General features: G+C 34.3%; 1 protein-coding gene across 1 annotated transcript in view; it reads right to left on the bottom strand.

The window, feature by feature from the left end:
* CFAP58 (cilia and flagella associated protein 58) overlaps positions 1–26,458 on the bottom strand; it is a 103,783-nt gene that overhangs the window by 21,732 nt on the left and 55,593 nt on the right. The window contains exons 9-15 of the mRNA XM_032225987.1: positions 25,740–25,931; positions 22,149–22,310; positions 19,734–19,880; positions 15,415–15,555; positions 14,919–15,142; positions 13,483–13,594; positions 11,481–11,585 (exon numbers count right to left, since the gene is read on the bottom strand). Of these exons, the coding sequence (XP_032081878.1) occupies positions 11,481–11,585; positions 13,483–13,594; positions 14,919–15,142; positions 15,415–15,555; positions 19,734–19,880; positions 22,149–22,310; positions 25,740–25,931 (1,083 nt within the window). The remainder of the gene's footprint in view (positions 1–11,480; positions 11,586–13,482; positions 13,595–14,918; positions 15,143–15,414; positions 15,556–19,733; positions 19,881–22,148; positions 22,311–25,739; positions 25,932–26,458) is intronic.

The following is a 26,458-nucleotide window of genomic DNA, read 5'->3' on the forward strand; positions in this document are numbered from 1 at the left end:
AAGCTGCAAAAATCGAAGGGCATTTGCCAGCAAAACTATTCTTCTTCCCTTCTTGCCTGAAGGATAAGAAATCTGATAAGACGTCAGATGGATGATCATCTAAACAGATACGTGACCAGGAATTCGGGGGCAGCTAGTTTTAAGCTGCCACCATCAGCAGGCTCCTCCCAGGATGTATCCAATAATGTTGGATACATGGGAAAGAATATGGGTAACAAATGTGAAATTCACACAAGCTCAAAATCTGAGAGAAAATTTTTATAAGATGTTCTATAGATGGCATTTAGATCCTAAAAAGCTGGCTTCTATGTATCCGAATCTACAGCCTAAATGTTGGAGGTGTGGTTCTCTCGATGCTACATATTATCATATATGGTGGACCTGCCAAAAGGTTAAGGCATTCTGGATAAAAATATGGTGGATTATGCAAAATATCTTTAAAAGAAGGATAAAGTTTACTCCTCAGTTATTCTTATTAGGTATATGTACTGATTTTACAGTGGTAGAGAGTAACTTGATTCTGCACCTAATAACGGCAGCAAGACTGTTGGTGGCGCAATACTGGAAGAGGGAAGACTTGCCTACAACTCAAGAATGGACATTGAAAGTTACAAACTTAGCCGAGATGGCTAAAATATCGGCATATATTAAAGATCACTCAAATGAGAGATATAAACAAGACTGGAAAAAATGGATTGACTATATACAAAATAAATACGGGACCAAGAAATTCCAGTTAGCCTATGCTTAAGATCAGAAATGATTTAAATTGTTTAAAGTTAGTTCAGCAAGAAGAAGCTAAGGTCAATGTAGAATGTCATTAATTTCTTTATTTCTTTTTTTCAATAGATTTTAGACTGTGTTTGTTAAAAATCCATACCGTGTACGGGTTCTGGGAAGTCGGGGGGGGGAAGGAGGAGGGGGGTTGGGGGGAGGGGGAGGGAAGGAGGGGTATGCATTAGGTTAGACAAGAATTTGGTGGTAAACTAGAATTATTTTGACATATAAAAAATTGTACTTCGATGTCTTACTGATTGAGGAATGATGAAATGTTTGTTTTAAAAGAAATAAAACTTTTGAACGGAGAAAAGAAAGAAAACATTTCATAAATTAGAGAAGTTACAACTTGACATAGTTTGCCTACAAGAAGTACATATCCAAAAGAAATATGAACATTTATTAATTCAACCAAAGCTTGGGAAAATGTTCTCAACACTGGCAAACTGCAAGAAAAGAAGAGTGATCTTCTACATTAAAGGCAACATTCCAGCAAAATTAATCTATGCAGAGGAAGAGGGAAGAATTCTGATGGTGGAAATTATGGATACTAAAAAAACACTCCTAATTGGAATTTACGCCCCCCAATGAAAAACAAGATGAATTCTATAAAAAATTAGATAAAAAATTTTTGGACTTAGACTATGTTGATATTTGTATGATGGGAGACTTTAATGGCATCGTGAACCAAAATATGGACTATAAAACACACAAAACAAAAAAATTAAATAGAAAGCTTCTGCCGAAATCCTTCTTTAGGATGATAGATGAAGTAAATCTAAAAGATATATGGAGAGAAAGAAATGCTAAAAAATTACAATACACTTTCTACTCAAATAGACACTCATCATTTTCTAGAATAGATATGATATGGGCCTCAGCAGAGTTGAGCTGCAATATAAAAGAAATTGAGATTGGAGCAAGTACCTGGGCGGACCATAACCCAATTTCAATTAAATGGAAAGGCCAAAGGGCAAGATCCAGATGGACATTAAATAATACTATATTGAAAGAAAAAGATTTTGTACAAAAAATGGAAAAAGAGTTAGTCCTTTTCTTTAAAGAAAATAGGAAAGAAGATACATCACTGCAGAATATTTGGGACACAATGAAGGCTGTTACTAGAGGTTTGATAATAGACTACACAAGGAAGAGAAACCTAAAGAAAAGACAAATGCATAAAGCTTTAGATAATGATTACAAAATACTTGAAAGAGAACTACAGAGAGCGCCACAAAAAAAGATGTCAAAATAAAAATGGACATAATTAAACAAAAAATGGACCTACGGGAAAAGGAAGAACTGGCACAAAAAATTAGAGGTGCTAAACAGAATTATTTTGAAAATGCGAATAAACCAGGCAGGTGGTTGGCATATAAGCTGAAAAAAGAGAGAGAATGTCAGCCCTTCTTCATTCAAAAATCAGGAAAGAAAACCACAGGACTCCATTGGTAGAAATCAAGTGTACTTTTACTAATTATAAATGAATAGAAGCGAAGCTAAATGAAGTCTGATTATTTAGGCGCGAAAGCGAATAATATATTGTATAATTCATTCCCCTCCCCTTGGCATCCCGTGCACAGTCCAATCATAATTCTCCCAATTGTCAGGTGTGAGATAACTTCAAAAGGCATCACCAGGATGGAATGCTGGTTCCGTTAGCCTTGGCAGGAAACACTCCTCCTCCACATGCGCAGTAAGGTGGACAGTTCAAACTCTAGAATCTTCCTCCAGCACAACATTCAGTCCCCTCCCAAATACCATGCCCCCCCTCCCCATTTCAATGGCAGCCGAAGCAGCAGCAAAGCGGAGGCTGACAGAGAAACAAAGAAAATATTCCAATTAAGAGATAAACAAGGACAAATTCAGTATGGAAATATTGAGAAAAAAAGTATTATACAAGACTACTATGCTAAGCTCTATGAACAAGAGAAGGTGGAGGAGGGACGAGTCAAAAAGTACTTACAAGATGCTAATCTCCCCCAGATATCAGATGAAATTAGAACAATGCTAGAAAGTAAAATAACAATGATGGAGCTAACAGATGCACTTAAAAAACAAAACAACGGGAAAGCCCTAGAACCGGATGGACTACCTGTGGAATTTTACAGAACATTTGAAGAAACATTGACCCTTCCACTCCTACAAGTCATGAATGAACTGATGTTTGAGAGCAAAATACCGAAGTCATGGTCAGAAGCGTATATTACATTACTACCTAAGGAAGAGACCGATCTAACACAAATTAAGAATTATAGACCAATTTCCTTATTAAATTCAGATTACAAGCTATTTGCATCTATACTAGCTGAGAGACTTAAAAAATATTTAAATGGCTTCATCCACTCAGATCAAAATGGCTTCTTACCTAAGAGACAAATTAAAGACAACATGAGAATGATTTTGAATACTTTGGAATATTATGAGGCCCACCCCGAAAAATAAATGGCATTGATGTTTCTCGATGCGCAGAAGGCTTTTGACAATGTGAATTGGCAATTTATGTTTTTACAACTGGAGCAGATGAACTTTGGTAAGAAATTTACTCAAACCATACGAATGATATATCAGAAACAAGCAGCAAAGATAATGGTAAATGGAGAATTAACAGATCCTATTGAAATAAAGAGAGGTACAAGACAAGGTTGCCCATTATCACCACTACTCTTTGTCTTAACATTAGAGGTCCTAAACAGAAAGATCAGAGAAGAAGAAGAAATAAGAGGAATGAAAATTAAGAGAGAAGAGTATAAGCTACAAGCGTTTGCAGATGATCTAGTTTTTATTCTTGAAGATCCACTAGAAACAGCACCCAAACTGCTAGAAAGAATAGAGGAATATGGAAAAGTAGCAGGCTTGAAAATAAACAAAGACAAAACAAAGATTATGACAAAGAATATCCCAGCAACATAAAAGGAAGAGTTGTCAGAAACTTTGCAGATTCAAACTACAAGTAAGGTTAAATATTTGGGGATATACTTATCACCTAGATGTAGCACTCTTAAGGAGGACAACTATACTAGACTAAAACAACAAATAGCGACTGATCTGATGAAATGGGAAAATCTGCACTTATCAATGATGGGAAGAATCTCTACAATTAAAATGAACATTTTACCTAGAATTCTATACCTGTTTCAGACAATCCCAATCAGATTGGGTAAGGATTTTTTTCAAGATTTAAATAAAATAGTTTTGAAGTTTATTTGGCAAGGGAAAAAAGCTAGAATAAAACTTAAATTGCTACAAGATGCTAGAACTAGAGGAGGACTTGGCCTACCTGATTGGGAGCTATATTATCAAGCAACAAACTTGATGTGGATTAAGGAGTGGATATCATTAAAAAAAACTCTAGATTATTGAATGTAGAAGGTCATGATTTACTGTTGGGATGGCATGCTTTCTTATGGTATAAGGGAACTAAAGCACATGGTTATTTTAGAAGACATTATATAAGGGAGGCGTTGTTATTAAACTGGGAAAAGGAAAAATGATTACACTACTTAAAAATTCCAGTCTGGATATCAACAATTGAAGCATTTTCATATCCAATAATATATAAAAAGGAACAAACAGTTAGATATGTTGAATTATTGAATGCAGAGGGTGAACTCAAATCTATTCAAGAGTTGAAACAAGAAGGGATAGAAATGAACTGGTATTCATATGTACAGATACAATCTAGATAGAATGAAGATAGAAAAACCAAAGGTTTTTACAATAAAATGACTGAGTTAGACAAAATTTTAACAGGTACTGATGAAAAAATAATTTAAAAACTATATGGATATTTATTGGAGGTTAAATTGCAAGAAGAACAAGTTAAAGAAACTATGATAGCTTGGGGGGGGGGAATTTTAGGTATGGGATTGACTTAGAGAATTGGCAGGAACTGTGGTCTCAAAATTATAAAATGAGAATGTCTACTGCATATAGAGAAAATTTGTATAAGATGTTTTACAGGTGGCATCTACCCCCAACTAGAATTGCAAGAGTGTCCAAGAATAAATCAGAAAAGTGTTGGAAATGTCATCAGATACCGGGCTCATATTACCACATGTGGTGGACTTGCATTGAAGCTAAAAGATACTGGACTAAAATCCACATGTGGTTGGAGAAAATGACACACAAACAAATAGACTTTAAACCAGAGGTCTTTTTATTGGGGATCATACCAGAAATCTATAACAAAGACTTAAAATATCTGATTGTAAATGTGTTAACAGCAGCCAGAATCGTATTTGCAAAAAACTGGAAAAATGAAACAATACCAAAACAGGAAGAAGTTATCCGAAAAATAATGGACTGTGCTGAAATGAGTAAATTGACACTTGAAATTAGAGAACAAGAGGACGAGCAATTTTATAAGATATGGGACTTGTTTTATCGGTGGCTAGGGGAAAAAAAACTTGGAAATGAAAAATGATTTACTCATGCTTTAATTAAAGAAGTTAAATGATGACACAACTATGCTGTGAAATAAACTAACAATGATACAATGAAAAATTAATATATCTATGAATTGAATATTTTAGAATTTTTTGCTTTAAAAAGGATAAGGATAACAATGATTTTATGTATACTTAATAGAGGACTGGTGATATAATGTATAATGTTAAGAATGTATTATAATGATATCCTGTTGTTGATAAATAATTTTAATAAGGGAATAATTGAAAATTGGTATATATATGAAGTGACTATTTAGGACATTTTGTTGAAAAATGAAGGAATAAGACTTCTGTTTGAAAGTATGAAGTAGAAGGATAATAACGAATATAAGCATATTTTCTGGGAAAAAATAATATTAATGGTAATTGAATATACATTGTAGAATGAAAGTGAGGTATTTAGTTATACTAGATGAAAAGTCTGAGATGGTAAATACTATTCGAGAATATCGACGTTAAAACACCTGTAACCAAACGACATGCTGTATGTGATGATGGTTTTTTTTTCTCTTTGTGTTTTTTTTTTCTTTTTTGTGTTTTTTTTATTGTTGTGTGCATTAAATATATAAGTATATATATAACAGAGAGATACAAAGTGTGTGTGCGGGGGGGAATATAGTTAGGATAGATTAACACAGGTAAGGGAATAAGAAATGATATTAAACTATGTCTGGGTTGGCGGAAATACCATCCCAAGGAAACATAAACTGAGATTTAAAATAGATACACCGACAACAATAGAAAAAGAAAGGGAGAGAGGAGGAGAGAATGAAAGGATGGCGGGGGAAAGAAGAAAGCGGTAAGGAAAGGAGGATGGAAAGGAGAGAAAGAGGAGGAGAGAGGGTAGAAAGGGGAAGAGGAAGAGCAGGAGTAGGAGAAAGGTATGGGAAGAAGGAAGGGGAAGGAGGAAAATAGAGGAGGGAGAAAGGGAAAGGAAAGGAGGATGGAAGGGAGAAAAGAGGAAGGAGGGAGGGTAGGAAGGGAAAGAGGAAGAGCAGGAGCAAAGGAGAGGTAAAGGAAGAAGGAAGGGGAAGGAGAGGAGGAAAAGGAAGTAGAGAAGGGAGAGAGGGTGGAAAGAAAGAGGTAAGGAGAGGATGGAAAGGAGAGAAAGAGGAGGAAAGAGGGTAGGAAGGGGATAAGGAAGAGCAGGAGTAGGAGAAAGGTACAGGAAGAAGGAAGGGAAAGGAGAGGAGGAAGGAAGAAAGTAGAGAAGGGAGGGAGAAAAGAAAGGGAAAATAAGGTGGTGTTATAACAGGAGAAAGGGATGGTAAACAAAGCAACCCAAACTGTATATTATAACCTATTAAATGAAATAATAAATGTACAAGAATGATAAATGTTAAAATACCTGTAACCAAATAACATGCTGTATGTGATGATGGGTTTTTTCTTTGTGTGTGTGTGTGTGTTCTCTTTTTTCCTTTTTTTTAATTGTTGTGTGTATGTGTTGTTTATGTAATAAAAATAAAAAAAAATTAAAAAAAGAACAAGAAATTATAAATTAATCACAAAATGCCAATCCAACAATAAAACAAAGAGAACATCACAAATAGGAGAATTCCATCCATCTTACCCAGGATCTGGATAAATTGCCAGGCATTCAAGGCAAGGTTCCAGAACATCACCAGGAATATTTTATTAGATAAAGGGTAACTTAGATAAACATAATAAACTTAGCGAAAATACTAGAGTAAAACCAAACATACATATTGGCATACAGGAAGTCTGTGGTTACAGGAAGTAGAAGAAAACTGTTCCTATCCTTCTTGTGCCTGTCTATATATTTCTAGTATACCATTGCTTCCTAGAGCCCTTAGTATCTTATAGACTATTTTATTGTAACTGTTGCATTTTCCATCAATATTTACAACTTCAAAAATTCAAAGTGTTCAGAGTAAATGCTTTTTTTCCACACAAAAGAGACAGTGTAGTTTGCTAATAAAAGTGTTAGATTACCAATAGGGAGACTCAGTTACAGCCTATTTTCAATCATGGAAGCTTATTTGTTGACTTTAGGATACTCACTCATTTCTAGCTCAATCTATCCAACTTTCTTGTTGTGGGGAAAAAATCAGAGGAATTAGCGGTATAAATGGTATTTTGCGCCCCCAGAGGATAGGTGTACATAAACCAAATTAAATAAATTTAAACTAAGTAATCCTTATTATGCACCATAGCACTCTAATGCACTGTAGTCAATTAAATAAAAAGTATAAAATGGTTCCTTTTTTAGTCTCTTTTGTGTGTAAGCTTTATAAATACACATTTGCTATTAAGGAAGATGAATAAGTTATCACAGTATTATGCAGAAGGAAACAGACAGGTTCTAATTTATTTTTCAACTCTCCCTGAACCTATTAAATTATATACTGTGTATATTAATTGCTTAGTGGCTGAAAAAAACCAAAGGTAGCTCTTCCATCCTTCTGTTCTTCATAGTAATCACTAAAGAATCGAGCTGCAAATTTCTTCCTCAACCTTTTGTCCTGTGCATTTTCCTGAGGGACAAACAGTTCTTCCAGGAGATCCATGCTCATAGCAATTACTCAAAGTAAACAGAGCTATAGCACATAGGTATGAAACAGGCTAACCAGAAATTCAGAGATGACTGGAATGAATAAAGATTAAGGCTACATTTTATTATCTATATTTAATTTACATATTGTCCTTTCAACCTCTTATTGTTGTATGAACACAGCACAAATAGACTGACAATTAGCTACTATTGTAATTTTTCTTATGAATATCAAATCTACTTAGCATTATACTCCAGGTGCTAAAGTGACCTGGATGAGATCTATATTTATTCTTGATTCACTGAATTTCTCAGTGCTCAGAAAGCTACCGCAGATATTTGAACAAACTCTAATGAAGTTATAGCAGTGATAGCAATATGATAAGGAGATGAATTCCCAGGATTGAGGGGTACATTCCAAAGGCGGAAGAAGCAACTCAATCCAGATGTTAGGTGTGAGAGAAAAAAGGTGAAAATAGCCCCTCCCTAATAGTTCACAGAATATAGATGCAGGTAGTAAAGGGCTCAGTCTGGCAAGATTTTGTCTAAAGGTGTGAAACAATAAAGAACTTGGCTTAGAAGAATCTCCATGTTATATTATTGGTTTGGGGCCTGAAAGTCTCTGTTTTAAAGTATTCTGAAAAAATAAAGGTGCCATGCTGGTAAAAATAAGAGATTAACAGTAACAGAGTTGGAAGGGACTTTGGAGGTCACCTAGTCCAACCCCTTGCTCACGCAAGAGACCTGTACTACGGATTCGAACTGCTGACCTTTCTGATAGACAAGCTGAGCGTCTTAGCCACCCAAGTACCCTTGATTTTGTAAGTTCAACTGACCCAGCCACAATAAAACAGGGATTAAAATGTATATATTTGAGGGAATGGCAGATTTTCCTATATAGCAAATCAATAACATTTACAACTTAAGTATATAGGGAAGCATTTATTTTCATATATCACCTTTACCCATAGCAGAAAATCTTAGGGAATAACAGAAATTATCAAAAAAAGATATTTTCCTATAATCACAGTACAATTCCTGAGAGAGAAAGTCAAGTTGGAATCAATAGTAATATATCATCTATCTATAGGCACAAAGGCTTTAATCAAATTATTCATAAAATATGGCAGAAATATTGTTGGTTTGAGCTCTGAGCTTGGCGAGTTGGTTGCAAATGTTTCGTCCCCATTCGAGGAGACATCTTCGGTGCACTTTGGATTGTGCTTATCTGAGGGACACTGGCCTTTAAAACCTTTCTGAGTCCTGGTCTGATTTCGGGTTGTGTGATTGGCTGGCTGTAGTTGCTGAGTCATAGTCCTTGGTTTTAAGTTCTTGGTACCATCTCCGTGATGTAAATTAGTGCTGGTAGCGTTGTCTCCAAACTCGGAGCTCAAACCAACAAAATAACTATCAACTCGAACTACTAAGATTCAAAGATATTTCAATATGGCAGAAATGGCTGGGGTACAATATATTCCTATGTACTATTTTAACAGCAACTACTGTCACAAGAATATTTTATTTATTATTTATGGAATAAAATCCTAATGGGCTTAACAATATCATCTACAATAGTCAGCAATCAAATTTCCAAATATTTAACAGCAGTGTAAGCAATAGTAGCCTTTATTTCAATTTGAAGTTTGAGAAGATAGTCATTCATGAAAAACTCATAAGCAATGTAATGGCATCATGAGTCTCTAGACTGTAAGATTTTTGTTACATTTTTAGTTTCATAACTGTAGAAAAAAATGACTATATTTCAGAACCTGCAAATCACAAATCCCAGTTTGAATGTTATGAATTACCAGAATCAGGATGTTTTAATTACTCTGTTGGGTGTTTTATTATTCTGTTGTTTTACTGTAATTATTCTGCAGATCAGAGAGAGTTAGTTTAGTTTTAATTATATCAAAAATTCCTTCAAATATCAGGAACATTTGGGGAAAATGCCTGTCCCACAACAGAGAAGATGCAGGTGTTGGTTTTGAAAAGCAAATATAGATATTATTCTATTAACAAAACTTTAAAATTGCAAACTTTTGCTAATATGAACAAATCTATCCATACCCAGAAGTTGGGAGAAGGCAGGAAAGGGTCAGCCTCCCTTGCACCTCATATGTCATAAAAGAAACCTCTTGACCCTGGGATTCTCTAGGCTGGAGTTGCAAACAGGCACATCACACTGACAGCCTCACAGAAAAATCTTGCTTGCTTATTGAACAAAATAGACTTACGAACACTTTCTCAGTATATAACCATTCATAAATAGGTAGCAGATAACCAGTAGCAGATCTTTTTCGAGAGCCAGTTGGGTGTACAGGTCACCAAGTATAAAGAAAAGAGAAATGGAAAATTTGAACTAGAGTGATGATTTCTCAATATTCTACATGTATTCAGATTTGAAATTCTGAGAGAATTTTTAATTATTATTTTTGATCTTAATAAGTTCCCCTATATACCTTAAAAATGTTACACTTGGTTCTGCTTTGCAGGGCATATATGCATTTGCTATTCTGTTACACATTTCTGAAAATCAAAATGTGCAGAGATCTCCAGTTTTCTTGTTCCTAAAATCAAACCTCTTTTTAATCATTGGAAGTGATCCACAGTTTTAATGGTTTTGCACTATTTAACATATATTGCAAATGCCTCTCTGTTCATTTATAGTTCCCTAATGCATTTAAATGCATTCAGGTTCATTTATTGCTTGTAATTACAGAAAAAAACTCTTGGATTACTCTCCCTTACCATCCTAAATCCTTGTCTAATAAAACAAACAAAAAAATCTAGTCAGTCACTGAAATGTTTCACCAACAATATATTCTGTTAACACATATATTCAGGTAGTTTTTGAATTTGAGAAGGAATGTATAAGACAAAACTATATTCCATCAACACTGGCTTCCTGATGAAAGAAACAAATCTCATTTTATTGATTAAAGAAAAAAGATGCACTAAAGAACTGTAATAATGAGGTATCATAGAGATATAGCAAGAAATATGTTAAATTTTCATCTCTTACTCAGAGAGCCAGAATAAAGTAGCAACAGAACTATTCAAAACACCAAAGTAAATCCCCCAAATAATCTACAAGATGATGATGCTGATAAAAGCAGCAAGAAACACCAAGGTAAAATCAACAATCCACTTAACTCTTTTGATACTATACTGAGTGCTTTTTTTGTTTGTTTGGTCGTGTGTGTGTTTGAGAATAGCACTTAGCAATAGCACTTAAGACTTATATACAGCTTCTTTACAGCACTCTGTAAGCGGTTTACAGAGGCATGAACTTTTACTATTTGAAAAAGGGATTAGGGGAAATTTTGTAAATTAAAATAGAGATATAAAATACTAAGTGGTTATTTTTATAACCCTTGCTGGACTTTTGATTATTATTAACATACACTGAAGATTTAGAGATGGACTTATAGAAAATTGGGTGAAGATGGAAATGAAAAAATATTTGGTTGACTTTTAAGAAACAGTGATAAGTTATTGGTGTTGATTACACTTGCTGGAGATGAACACTTTATCATATTAGTTTTACTTGTTTAATATAATCCTCAATAAAATTACTGAAAGGCTATTAATTATAGTGTGTGGATCTAGTTAATATATAGTACAAACATACCAAACATTAGTACATTTACTGAAGAAAATTGCCTTCTATAATCTGGAATAGAATCACAAGTAATACCAAAGAGCATATTGGATGCATTCAATGTCAAATGTACCTGGAGAAGTAATTCTTTTTCAACAACTTCTTCAGTCTTGCTGATAAGTCGTTTCTGAAGTGCATGTATCTTCTGTATCAACTCATAAGTACTTGGGTCACTGGCCTATACAAGAGGAACATTTTCCCTGGTTAGATACAACATCTATGACTTCCTGTATAATAGTATTGGTGTAGATCAGTGATGGCTAACTTTTTTGTCCTCGTGTGCTGAAATTGCATGTGGATGTGTGACACTACACATGTGTGTGCCCACACCAGGGGTGGATTTCAACTGGTACGGACCGGTACAGGCGTACTGGATGGTGAAATTTAGCATGCCTTCCCGTACCCATTGGTCAGGAGGCCCAGTACTGGAATGCTCCCTCCACTTGTTCGCTCTTTGACTCGCCCCACCCATCCACACCATGCCGCCAAAAAGTTCTTAGAAGAAGAACCAGTAGAAGAAAGAACTAGAAGAAGAAATGCTGGGGGGGGAGGATGTTGGGGAAGAGGGAAGAGGCAGAAGGGCTGCTGGAAGAGTGTGTGCATGTGCACAGGCTGTGGGTTTTAAAAAACATTTGAGTGAATCCAGGAAGAGGGAAGAGGCAGAGGGGCTAGAAGATACTATAGGAACACATACTTCCAGTCCCTCTGCCTCTTCCTGGATTCACTCAGACATTTTTAAAACTTACAGCCTGTGCACAGCACACACACTTCCAGCCCCTCTGCCTCTTCTTGGATTCACTCAGATGTTTTTAAAACTCACACCCTGTGCACAGCACACACTCTTCCAGCCCCTCTGCCTCTGCCTGGATTCACTCAGACATTTTTAAAACTCACAGCCTGTGCACACGCACACACTCTTCCACTCTTTTAAAAACATCTGAGTGAATCCAGGAAGAAGGGAGAGGCAGAGGGGCTGGAAGTGTATGCATGTGCACAGGCTGTGAGTTTTAAAAACATCTGAGTGAATCCAGGAAGAGGGAAGAGGCAGAGGGGCTGGAAGAGTGTGTGCTGTGCACAGGCTGTGAGTTTTAAAAACATCTGAGTGAATCCAGGAAGAGGTAGAGGGGCTCGAAGTGTGTGTAAGGTAGTCAGTAATATTGAAGACCAGCAAGGACAGCCATATTTCCTCTGTAAGTAGCTGTTTTATTGTTTTGTGTACTTATTTTATTCTTATTTAAGTAGTAAGTGCACAAAATAATAACTTTCCTTTTTCATATCTTCTTTTTGTAGGTCATTCTTAGAGGCAAAGAATTCAGTGACATTGACTTGGCCACTCCCACCCAGTCACATGACTGGCAAGCTACTCCCACCTGGTCACATGATCACTAAGCCACTCCCACCCAGTCACATGACCACAAAGCCACTCCCACAAAACAGGCCACACCTACAGAATAGGTTTTTAAAAAATTGAAATCCACCACTGGCCCACATCCATAATGCAGTGCGCCCCACCCCCTGCGCATCAGTGTACAACCTCCATCAACCCCCACGCATGTGTGCATGACACCCCTGCCCCCCCCCCATGCATACATGGCAGAGATCCAAAAATCAGCTGACCGGCAGGAGGCGCACACACGTGTGTGGTAGAGCTGAGTGGGGCAACAGCTCACGTGCTGACCGAGAAGGTTCCACATTCTATAGGTTCGCCCTCCCTGGTGTAGATACTTTCTACACCAATATATTAAAACTTGTTAAAGAATAAATAATGAAACTTTGTGTTATTAATAACTTATTATAAGAAAGATGGAGCAGAAAAGACAAGTTTGTATCGATAGTTGGTGACAGCTCACATGAAATTTCTACTTCTTAAGTTACTAACTTGGACTATCAGGTCTAAATTGCTTCCACAAAAGCAATTGTGAAGTCTTCATATGGAATATATTTAGAGCTTGAACAGAAAAAATATCCAGGCTCAGAACAGACTGTTGGAAGATCCATTTTTAAAATGTCTTATATTCTCCTTTTCTATTCTTTAACCAATTATCAATTCAAGGGAATTTTGGATTTAATTATACCTCTAATTTTCTCCATCTGTGAACATTCATTGGATTTTCCAGCTCTTCTTCCAAAGCTCTACAACGTGTCCGTTCCTTCAATAACTCCTTTTGCATATGATAAACTTCCTGCCTTCAAAACAGATTCAATGTAAGTATCATGAACTTGGTTAACAAGCTCATTTAAAAACTTGTTTAGCTCTCTCCTCTGCTGAAAGATATTTGTACAATCATCATTAACGCTCATGCTTTCTGACATATTTATACTGATCCTGATATGTTGTGTCGGATATATTTTGTAGAAATTTCAATTACTGAAATAAAATAAATTTACCAAAAATTATAAATGAGTTTACTAAACTATTTTCAGATTCCCTATTTGCTTCTTGCCAAATATTATAGTAAATGTCATTATATAAATAAAATTCACCACACCTTCTCTCAAGAGAAAAGTAGAGAATCTGAAAATAGTATAATGAAACTCATTTATAATCATTGCATATCAACATAGCAGGATCAGTAAAAATATGTCAGAAATCCAACTCTAATTCTGTTATATATACATAAGTTTTCTAAATTAATGGGATTTAATGGGATACTGGCACTCTGATTTCAAAAACAAATGAAATACAAAATGGTAAAAGAAAACATTTTGAAAACTTTCTTTCCCGATGCACCTTAACCCCACTTTCTCCTTTGTGTAGTGGCTTGATAGTTTTTGTTACTACCAATTATCTTCCAGGGAGCAGTTTACTTGCTATTTTCTCCCTAACCCTGGCTTTGTGAGTACAAGTGGAGATGCACACGCATTGGCCCACCACTTCTGCAGCCCAGTTCTGAACAGTTCAAGGTCTGGAAACGGGCTGTGGCCTGGGATTTGAGGACCCCAGATCTAAGTATTTCACGGAGTTGTAATACCTTCCTGTTGCTGTTTATCATGTTTATTTGCCAGAGATATAAACAAAAGGTAATATTTGAAATTAGTATAGTTTTCTATCAGAAATTTTATCTTAAATCATTATTACTTTTTCATGACTAGTTGTCAACCCAGCTAGGTAGACCACACCATGAAAATAACTCTAGCAGAACATTTAAATTATTTTTATTGAACCAGCTATAATAACAGAACCTTGCAACTCTGATTTACTGTATCTCCTCATATTTCTTACATTTCAATGAATTAGAGAGGTGTCTGTCTGAGATGCTTCCAAATGTTATCTGGATGTTCTGGCCTTAAAAAATATTTAAGCCCTTTGCTAAGTACCAGATTCTTCATATCTCCACCAAGTTCATCTTCCATACTCTGCATGCTACTGACTGATTTGTTTTAATTTAAATCTATATTGTATGGTCACCCAAAGCAAATCCTTTTCTAACATACTGTAACTGATATGACAATACAAATATTTGTGATATGGGAAAAGAAACAATGCCAGGGAAATACACAGAGTTTCTACCTTAGTTCTTCCACATTAGCTACACTCTTGCCAAGTATGGCCTTTTCCCGCCGAAGTTTTTTTATCTCCAACTTAAGTAATCGGATGTCTTCTATTCTTTGTCGATACTGTATTTCTCCCTTGTTGAGAATTGATTGCTGAATTTTTATCTTTTCATACAGAAGAGCCAATTCATCATTACGACGAACTAATTGGCTCCCCAGAATGTCCCTTTCGCTAATAACCTGCAAATAATACCAACCAAGACATAATTTTACTATTCATATTAAAACATCTTCACTGACAAAAACATACAGCTTCAAAATGTTACATGTCATCAATACACTATTGTATTGATTGGAATGTATTGCCAATTGTTGTTTGTTCAGAGGGCTAGACTTTCAATTAGACTTAGTATGTTATTTCTACTTCTGATAAATTTCATTCAGTGGGTTATTGCAATACTCTCCACTAAGTTACATTGAACATTAAAAAAAATGTTGTTGTTATAACCTACTTGATCTAATTCTTTCTTTTGTCTTAATCTTTCTGCATCAGCTTCGGAAATAATTTTCAAGAGCTTTCTTTCTTCTTCCTCTTGTTTTTCAATAAAATGCTTTGTCTCCAGAGCCTGTTGTCTCATTTTAAGTAGTTCACCCTGACAGAAACAAAAGAAAGAGGAAAATAAATTGTGTTTATAACATCTTTCCACTTCATAAATCTGGAAATTTAAGACTGTTAAAGACACAATCTCATACGCTTATTTGACTTCTCCTGCTTTATTTGATTCAATTAGCTGATTCTCAAGAACAAATGAGATTTACTACACAAATGTGGAATGAACAAATGTTGCACTGCATGTCATACTGAAAAGAAACATATATGATTTAAGGTCAATATGTAATAAATACAAAGAAAAAGTTAATCATAGAGACTCAATGATTCATTGTATGCAGAAATAATCCACCAATACTTTTACAATTCAAACCTAACCAGAATTGTTGCCAATGAAAATATAATAAAATAGTGACTGGTGTTATTTGTAAAATTATAACCATTTAACATTTATTTTAAATTAACAATAAATCATAAAGAAAGCTAATTATGATAATAAAACATTATCTGATCTCTAAATAATATGTTCAGAAGGATGTCAGTACTTTTAGAAAAAACTGACAATTATGGCAGCAGTCAGGATCATTTTTCAAGTTTATAATTGAATAGACAGCAAGAGAGAACATAAAAGTATCACAATATATTTGAGCACTAGAATTTAACTACATCTGCTTCAATAAGTTGTATGTAGAGCTTTCATTATGAACAGTTTGTTTATATTGTTGGACTATAGCAACTAAAGGTATGCAGTATAAAGATGAAGGATGATGTCTTATAACTACTGTTTGTAGACAAGGAGAAAGAAGCATAGATTACCTCTCTTAACTAGGGGGCTAGTCTCATTTTAAAATATTTAACAATGTAGACAGGACAAATGTGGTATTAAACATAGCCCTCATTTCTCCAGTCATTCTGCCACATCCATAATTATGTAAATATTAACTCAATTTATATGCTACCTTGGACCAGACTCCAATTTACAATTTGATATCTATAAGAAAAGAAGGTAACCCAAAATATAATCAGTTTCTGAGATTACATCTCTGTTGCCTGCCCCAACACTTGAGTCTGTGTCAAGGTAAATTTCACTGAGTTTATTCTCAAAGGATGATGCAAATTGTGTATAGCAACCCACCAACTATTTTAGCTCTCCTCTAAAACATATTGATGAAAGCAACACCACACAGTATGGAAAAGCAACACCACTTTGTTATGTGTATATGAAGCTACAGCAATATATTTGCTGTCTCCAGGGTTGTAGAGCCTGTGTTTAAGTAAGCTTCAATTTTTGCTTAATCTAATATGTCCAGAGAGGTCCTACACTTGCACGTCAATGTTGTTGTATCCCCTTCATTATTCTCAGATCCCTAGCAAATCAAAAGGTTCTGTATTGACAACCTCAAAAACTGTCATATTTAATCTAAAAAGGGAAAAAATAACAAAAGTAAATGGGAAACAATTATTTTAACAATGGTTTCATAACTGCCCAGCTAGTAGCCATTTTTAAACAATAAATAAGAATAAGAATATTTTATTTAGAAAGCAGAGATTATGCCTTTATTTTCTTTATGAAGCCAAATATGGAAAATCTTATTGAATACTCCTCGGCTTATAACCTTTTGTTTAGCAAAGTTCAAAGTTACAACAGCACTGAAAAAAGTGATTTACAGTTGTTTCCAGTACTTACAACTGGAAATTGTATTTTAACTTTTTGAATAAAAAAATAAATAAAAGGCAACCACTGTAGCATCTCATATCATGTAGTCAAAATTCAGGCACAAAATTCAGGCATGCATGGTCCCGGCTTCCAACAAGCAAAGTCAATGGGGGAAGATGGATTTGCTCAACGACCATGTGATTCACTTAAAAACCATGGTAATTTACTTAACAGCAGCAAAAAAAATCATAAAATTGGATGATTCACTTAACAACTGCCTTGCTTAGTAATGCAAATTCTGATCCCAAATTTGGTCATAAGTTGAGGACTATCTACAGAAATATAAAGGGATAAGAAATAGAGGCTTGTTTCTCTATATTCAGCAAATCTTCCCTTAGTGAATGTTGCAAGGTAATATCATTTTCTTATTTGAAAGCATGTAATATTAGAGGCAAAGAAATAGTCTTCCTACATCTATGAAAGGGAAGATACAGCCAAATACATAACATGCAAAGCTTAGGATAAAAGAAAATATCCTGATGTTTTTCAAGAATTTTAAGGTGACTGTGCAAAAAATTAAAATCTTAAACCCTTATCAATAAAATTTTGTCACAGTAAACAGCTATTCTTAAACTTCCAAGAACCCTGCAATCAATGCAGACCTAAACATACTAATTTGACAATGCAATGTTTTAGGTATTCAGCAGAAATTCCATTCATATCAAAGTATATAACTTCAAGCCAGTCACTAAATGACAGCAGACCACAGACATTTTTATTACTGATAAAGCAATAAAAGAGAAGAGCAATCAAGCTGCTGTCAAATTGCTGGCAGATGACTCCATAATGATAATGCAGCCTCGCCATCTAGTTAAAACAGGTTTTGTGCAATCTGAAGCTCTGAATGCCTTCTCCATCATTGATATAATAATCTCAGGAAGATAGAGAATCCACATGCTTTACCTTTTTACAAAGTTTTATTGATATCCTGTTATAACAGTAAAAGTGCTGATAATGACAGAAAAACTCCATAACAGTAAATGAGCAAAAAGAGAGTAAACCCAAAAAATGGCAAAACAGATTTTTTTCCCCCTTTTTATTGAAAATAAAAGTCATGTGCTCAAAATTGTTTAATCTTTAAAGGAGAAAATTGGACTGAATTCATGGGTTAGAATCACAAAGTCAGACTATACTAAATTCTGTGTCTTTCACTAAAAGAAATCATGTCTTACTTTTCTTTTTCTTTTTTTATTTGTTATTTTTATAAATAACTCAAGGTGGTGAACATATCCTACACACCTTGCTCCTCCTCATTTCCCCACAAGAACAACCCTGTGAGGTTGGTTCATCTGAGAAAGAGAGTGACTGGCCCAAAATCACCAGCTGGTTTCATGGCTAAGGCGGAATTGAATTTACAGTCTAATTTAAATGTATAGTTTTCCACTGCTTTTCAATCGCAAATTTCTTCCTGAGCAATAGAAATACCTTTTACAAAGATTCATTCACATGGAATTAGTAATTAAAATATATTGTATTTCTAATATATTAATTGTGTTAATACAATATAACTAGTAGTGCCATGTAGCTTTTTAAAGGACAATTTTTAAACAGTTATCAACACTAAACATAAATCACCTCAAAGTCAAGTGAATCCACATAATCAATTTTCCAAAACCCGCAACTTGAACTTTTTTTTTTATTTCTTGGTTTTGCCTTGTTTTCTATCAGCATTCTTATTTCCTTGATGTTCTTTGCCACTAAATATGCTCAGAGATCAGCCTGTCATTTTTAAACTATTTTATTCTCAGATTAAACTCATTGGATAACAATTAAATGATGATTTCCTCAAGCTACCTTGAAAGCATTAGCTACAAAAAGTTATGTAAATATTGTTGCTTTATAAAGAATTGTGTATAAATTATCAGCAAGATAGAAATTAGTAATTGAACTGATTATAGGCAAATCAATTGATAAAATATAACAAGTTGCTGTTTAGAAAAAAGGTATCAATTGGCTCATGTACTATAATAGCTTTATGCCCATGTTCTCGTTCATTTTTTTCTTTGAATACAACTCCAATATATTGTTTCCCCAATCTTATAACTAGCCATTTTTCTTTATGGGAATTCCCTTAATTTGCTGGTAAATATAGGAACTGGGATTACACTGACAGAAATGGTTCCATTGGCCATATGAATTTAGATTACAGAGGGTCAGATTTTTCACCCAAAATCTGTATCTAGCATTAAAAGATCAGAAATTGAAATCCTGAAAGCCCTTTCTTAGAAGGCAGTGTACAAAGAAAAAAAAGCAAATCATTATGCTCCTTTCCATTTCCATTCATTCATATTTTCCCCTCTCTCATGATTTTTATAATATGAATGCAACTTTATTCCTCCAAAAGGAGAAGATCCTAAGACACACAATAACATACCATGTGCAAGTACAGAATGGCACTAGGGGAGGTGATATAAGAAACATACTCACAAGGAGGCTACATCATCTAAAATGATCCTTTATTTCTAGGGAGCTTAGCTGTACTTTTTCTGTTGAAAGTACCTTACCTTTAAGGCTTCTTTCTCTTTTTCTATCCGCTGGTGATCCAGATGCACTTTCACAAGAGCTGCCTCCTTGACAGAAATCTCTTCTTTCAGCTGATCAACCTGGTGTGTCATAATCTTTAACTTCTTTCTCATTTCATTGATTTCATCCTAATTGCAGAAAGTCAATGCTCATTACTGGTAACCTTTGTATAAATACAGATAGACCTGAATGCTACAACTTTCTAATGCTAACCACATCTCTGCCTTTTTACAAAGATGTCAATGAGAAAAGAAAAGGAACAGGTTTTATAAAAGCACCTGGTGTACTTAATTTGTGTAGTACGATAAAAACTTAAATATTATCTATCATTTTCCCCCTCAGTAAAAATAGATTACGGCTTGAAATTTTTCCTTTCCTTTCTTTGAAAAAAATGAATGCTTAAAAAGAGGCTAAGGCTGAAGCAAATTAATACCAGGGCTTTCATTTACACTTGTTATCACTTACAAAGAAACCTCTCTTTAAAATGAATAGCAACAAATCAACTATTCAGCCTCGTAAAATGAGATTAGTATTACTCAAAAGACATTTTAAGTAAAAATAAAACATTTTTAAATTAGCTGCTACGTAAGAATGACAAATGATCACCAATCTTCTAAATGCTGTATGTATTTTACAATGAGTAGATTCTTAACTCTATCATCTATAAAAAAATCTGTATCTGTGAAATTCCATACAGTACCCATGGCTTTAATTTTAAAAAAATATGGCAAATGCAAGTTCCCTCAATAGCAATTGGGAAATATGTCATGAGGGTAGAGTTGGGAAGGTCAAAGGCAAACAGCTTTGGCACCAGACCAATTCATTATCACAAGAAAGTACAGGTGAGCACCACTCCTCCTGTCCCTAATGGATGCTGACAACCCATTGCACTGCACAGGTAGGAGAGATATAAAAAATTGAACCTTGCTTCTAATTTAAATAGGGATTGTATGTTAAACTTGGCAGTTGCTGACTTTCTTTCTAAATGATTTTCTTACTCCTTGCAATATCTACATAAAAATAACTGCCTCCATGGCTTCTATTGTAATATCAACCAAGAGAAACATGGCGGCTAGAAAAATACAGGATTTGAGGAAAAATATGTACTTTGGTGTACTTTTTCAGGATTTGAGGAAAAAATGTACTTTTTTGATGATAATGATGAAGGTGATTTTCAGCTAGCCGAATTGCCAAAAATTTCATCTTTATTTTTCTATGATGTCTAATTCAGTTCAGAAATCTATCATTTCCAGAGCATTGCATTCAGCAAAAATAGATAATAGTAGGTAAGACCAGTAATCAATTTCATCTTATAAGGAATAGCAATAGCAATAGCAGTTAGACTTATATACCGCCTCATAGGGCTTTCAGCCCTCTCTAAGCGGTTTACAGAGTCAGCATATCGCCCCCACAGTCTGGGTCCTCATTTCACCCACCTCGGAAGGATGGAAGGCTGAGTTAACCTTGAGCCGGTGAGATTAGAACCGCTGAACTGCAGATAACAGTCAGCTGAAGTGGCCTGCAGTACTGCACCCTAACCACTGTGCCACCTCAGCTCTCCTAAGGCCCTCATTCCTTATTAAGTAAGGAAATAATTCACCAAGTAATATAGGAAAATCAGAAATGGATATAATGTTATTTTTGAATAGAATGGTAATAAATTTTCCAGCACCGATTAAAAGAGCTACCTTTTAGTGAAATAAATACAAGGCTTTGGAAAACAAATTTCCTTAAATTCTTGGTTATTTTTGAACAGAAAACCTGTGTCTTTGTGAATAAATCTTTGTTTCAGAGAAATCAGATACGTAGTATCTAAGAATATGACATAAAACAAGAAAACTTTTTATGTAAAGACATAAAATTGGGTAGCATGATAATATGCATTAGTCATCACTAATACCAGTTGAACAATTCTAATGAAAACTGGAGACATTGCAGTCTTGGGTCAATACCCAAAATACTCCATAAAACAACAGCTGCATAAAATTAATGTCAGGTATTTGACAGAATATGGTTTCTAAAACATAAATCAGATAATGCTCACCTATGTCAAATGTTTGGCAAATAGTCCTCTCATTTGCTACTATAAATCTCCAGATCACTTTTGGAAGACATATCATTCAGCAACACTACTGTACCCCTGGGACTACATGAGATCTGACTCAACATGCCTCTCGGTGTCCTTTTGTCATCAAATACATATGCAAAAGGTTGTCCTCTGACAGCATTTAGATGGAAAATTATTTTCATAAGTACCACTAGGGTAATTAGTATGCTTAGTATAATTAAGAAAAACAAAAATGCGGAAAATATCATATTAGCATTGAACTTCATTCAAGAATATTATCTCAAACCAAAATTAGGAAAAAGAAGCCAACGAAAGCGCTTTTTGGTACCTGAGCTTCAATTAAGTTTTTACTATAGAGGTTTCTATCTGATCTCACAGCTTCATACAGATTTTGTTGCTGTTTTAATTTTGTTTCAGACTCTGCTATCTTCTTTTTGTAATCAAAAATCTGCATTTCCCGTAGTTTGATATCTTCCATGTGATGAAGGACCTGTTACAGAAATCATAAAATTAACACCACCTGTATATAGAATATGCTATGGATAGATAAAATTGATTTTTGTAAGAGCTTCCCATCATGTTATCAATAAAGCAATATTGGGTAGCTTGGACTGTGAATGAGTGGCCCATTCCCAGTAAACGCTTCAACATTTCAAATTCAATATCTTAACACTTTTGTGTCCAATAAGGAAGGTTTGGCTTGAGGATGAATTCTTTTTTCAAATTGCTTTTATAGAACATAGCCACTGAATTTACAATTTAAACACGGAAACAGATACTATGGATGCTTGCCTTATCATTTTCCAACTTAAAATTCATTAATTTGTAAAGAAAGAAAATAAAAGATTTTTTTTTTAAAAAATGAAAATGTATATACGTAGTATATCTTACTGTAAACCTAAAATAAGCAGTTCTTCCCGTAACATAACTATTTGTATTTTCAAAAATTAGCCCATATTTTCCTTTGTTATTGATGTTGTTCCTGCTGTTGGTTTTTAAGGAAAATAAGCATCTTTATTTCATGGAGAAAATATAGCAACACATAAGCTAAGTTACTGCTTTAAGGGGTTGTTATATTACAAATCTGGAAAATCTCTTGGCCACCATTTCTGTATAAACACAGAACTACACAATTTTAATCTAATGCCTCAAGAGTTGCTTGATGACTTCATGAAAATATGTATTTCCCTAAATATTCAGCTCTTCTTTTTTTGGACACAACAGCAGCTATCTTCACTGCATGTAAGATATTGGATAGGTTGGAAGACATTTTCTCACTTTGAGAAATAAGAGTTATTTCTCCTTCATGGTAAAGTTTTGTTACAAGTTATATTTTATTCCATAACATTCATAGAACTGTTTCAAAATAAAGGAAGATAGAAATAAATAGCTCTCCCTGCAAAATAGCAGGTTTAGCTACAAGCTAGAATTAAACCAAGAAGTCTCTTATTAACCAATATTTCCTAAATTGTCACAATAAAAACACTATTGTTATCAAGCAAACAAATTGGTTTGGTAGGTAAACTTAATTTCCAAAACACATAGTTAACCAAAGTACGGTTATCTACGTGTTTAAGCAGGAAGTAAAGGATTGTATATTTGAGCAAAAATTCATTAATATCTCAATTACTTTGAACCAATATATATTAGTATAGCATGTGATACTGTTACTACTTTTCAAATGAATTTACCATGGCCCAAACTCAATTTGTTTCTATTCCAGAATTACATTTGTACTTTCTAAATATATGTTAATAACTGAAAGTATATTGTAATAAGCACTTTTGAGGTAATACTTATTCAGATCTGAAAAGTTTGTCATGTGGTCCCATCTAGATAATAAGGAATTGTGTCTTCTTTTCTTATACATTATAATAGTTATATATTAAATATCCTTTATTTTGAGAACTAATCTTATGCAGTGGACAGACTCTCATTTTGGTTAAAAACAGCTATCATCATATTACCAACCCACTGTGTCTGAAAAGGAAAAATAAGCATAGTCATTGTTATTCTTTCATAATAATCCTTGGGAATCATTTTGCATATTATATAATATTCACAAATCACAGTATTAAAATAACACACAACCTTCCACTTCAAAGGGAATTTAAATGACTAGTTTCTTTGAAACTAAGTCAGCAGAAGATGATTTCTTTTTGGCTACCTCAAAAGGAAGTATATATTTAAGTGGTCACATCTCTCTCAAGTAATTTTATTAGCAAAAATTACATTAATTGTGTAGTTATGTAGTCTGAACAAGTTATCATCCACTATAGTGTTTCTCTTATCTCCATACCTGATCTACATAAGTTTCTCAGCTAATTTCTAGGGAATCCTACATTTCAAATTATATTTGACAGCAATTAGTTTGCTGATGGGAAAAGTACCAAAAAAATAAAACAAAGTGAAACATATACAACAATTTTGTTGTTGTATTCATTCAGAAAGTCTTTGATATTATGTTCTTTTAATCTCTTTTTCATGCTGAAACTGTTCAAGAATCATTAAATACTAAGTCTGCTAATTTAAATATATACAATTGTATGCCTAAAGCAAATGTGACTTGAGAAATATAAAATGAAATGATAGAATACTGGTTCTTTCGAGCAAAAATGGTTCAGTCAAAACTTCCATTGATATACTGGTACTTGCTTTAAATCACATATCTTTTGATCATACAATACAGATACGTTTGGAGGGTGATTGCCTGGGTAATTGTTATGATTGTGAGCTTGATGTCACTATATTTTGGACCGAACATATGTATAGATCTTTTTTTTAATCCAAAACTAACCAACCAATGAAATCACATGCCATCTTTCTACCCTTCTCTCATCCCACCGTTTGGCTATTGTTCCCTTCCTCCTCAGTCCATTCTCTCTACCTATCAGAGAAGTGGTTCTAAAGGGAAGCTATTCAGCTGAGCAAGGAGGAGGAGATAGAATATCAGCACTTAACTATTCCCTCCCATAAAGAAAAAATAATATTTTTAGCTTCCTTTCCCTTCCTTTCAATTACTCTTCTGTCACACAACAAAATCTTAAGGAATATCTAATTATATACAATGTAATCAGTAACCCATACTTGGTTAGTAGAGAAAAAGAGGCTGGAGGATGAAGCATAATCAGCTGAAAGAGCGATTGCAGAGATTTTGAAACAGGCTAGGTGTCTTGCAGCTGATATTTGAAAGGGCATGGCTAGCCCTTTAGTGAATTAATTTCATGGTGGCTGGAAATGAAATGGCAAAATATATAAAGAAAGAATTTAGGAGCTATAAAGAAAGAGTTGGACGGCCATGTTTTCCATAAGGAGAGACCGACTTACAACTTATTTATCATAACAGCATAGAGGAGCACTATCCAGAAACCAAGAAATGTTTAGAATATCACTATTTTTGAATGGTACTAGGGTACTTTTCGATAGATGAATTGTGCTTTTAGTGGCATAAAAAGGGGGAGAAAACTGCTTCATAATGAGTTACAAAAATAGGCTTGGCATTAATAGGATGACTAATAAAGTTTTTGATAATAGGTATTTTGTTAGCACTGTAATCCATTTATGCAGAAAGTTAGTTTACCCTGTTAAATACTTGTGTGTTAAAGAGAATAGACTTCACAATACTTCCTAGTTATTCTGGAACCTTTCATTTTAATTTTCCATTCCTACACGTCTGCTAATTAACAAAATCTCATACAGCCTTCTCATAATGGACATCAAAGTTAGGAAAGGCTGGGTGGTTCCCCCCCATCCTTTTTTTCAGATTATTATCTACAGATATCAAAGTAAGAATTTATATGAATAACACAGAGGAATTTTATTAAAAGCCTTTTGTTTTAAAGACCATTGAAATGAATGAAATAAAATCCACACTCACAATCACGGAATTAAGTGTATCTTTCAAAAAACTTTTTCCTACCTTCTGTGTGAGATCACTAGCTTCATTAATGTAACGATCTCTCTCTTTCTCCAGCTGAAATATAATCTTCCTCTGTTTCTGAGCTTCATCTTTATAATTCTGAATTTCTTCTTCTAGGTTTTTCTTGGACTGTTCATGGAGCTTAACAAGGTTCATCTGTTTTTGGGTGACGCTAGCAGCCTTCAATAAGTTCTATAAAAATAAAAAATCCATGCAGCGAAGTTTAATAATGCCAGATTCTCAGAATCAAACTAAGCACTGTATAGTTTCTAGACCAATGCCTTTAACTGCTTTAACTGCTATAGCAAACAGGTTCTCATACCAGAGATCTATTCAAAATACATGTATCTCTGAAACAGCCTGAATATACTGTAGAGTAATCAGTATCAGTAAAAGTGATAAATGTGTAGAAATGAAACATTAAAACTACTAAAAAAGTGGAAGGAGATAACCAAATAAGACAGAAAAAAATTATCATTCCATGTAGAATCCTTTGTGTTCTTTGATCATGGTTGAGTTCTTGCAGATGTTTTAATATCCAACTAAATAATTTAATCAGTTACCTAGATTACATCAGTTATGTAGGTAAAATCTCCAAATCTTTCTACAGTGGAACCTTGAGTTATACTGTATTTTTCGCACTATAAGACGCTCAGACTATAAGACAGACCTAGTTTTTGGGGAGGAAAATAAGAAAAAAAAATCTGCCTCTTTCTCTC

This window comes from Thamnophis elegans, chromosome 10 (genome assembly GCF_009769535.1).
Source record: "Thamnophis elegans isolate rThaEle1 chromosome 10, rThaEle1.pri, whole genome shotgun sequence".
Classification (NCBI taxonomy): Eukaryota; Metazoa; Chordata; class Lepidosauria; order Squamata; family Colubridae; genus Thamnophis; species Thamnophis elegans.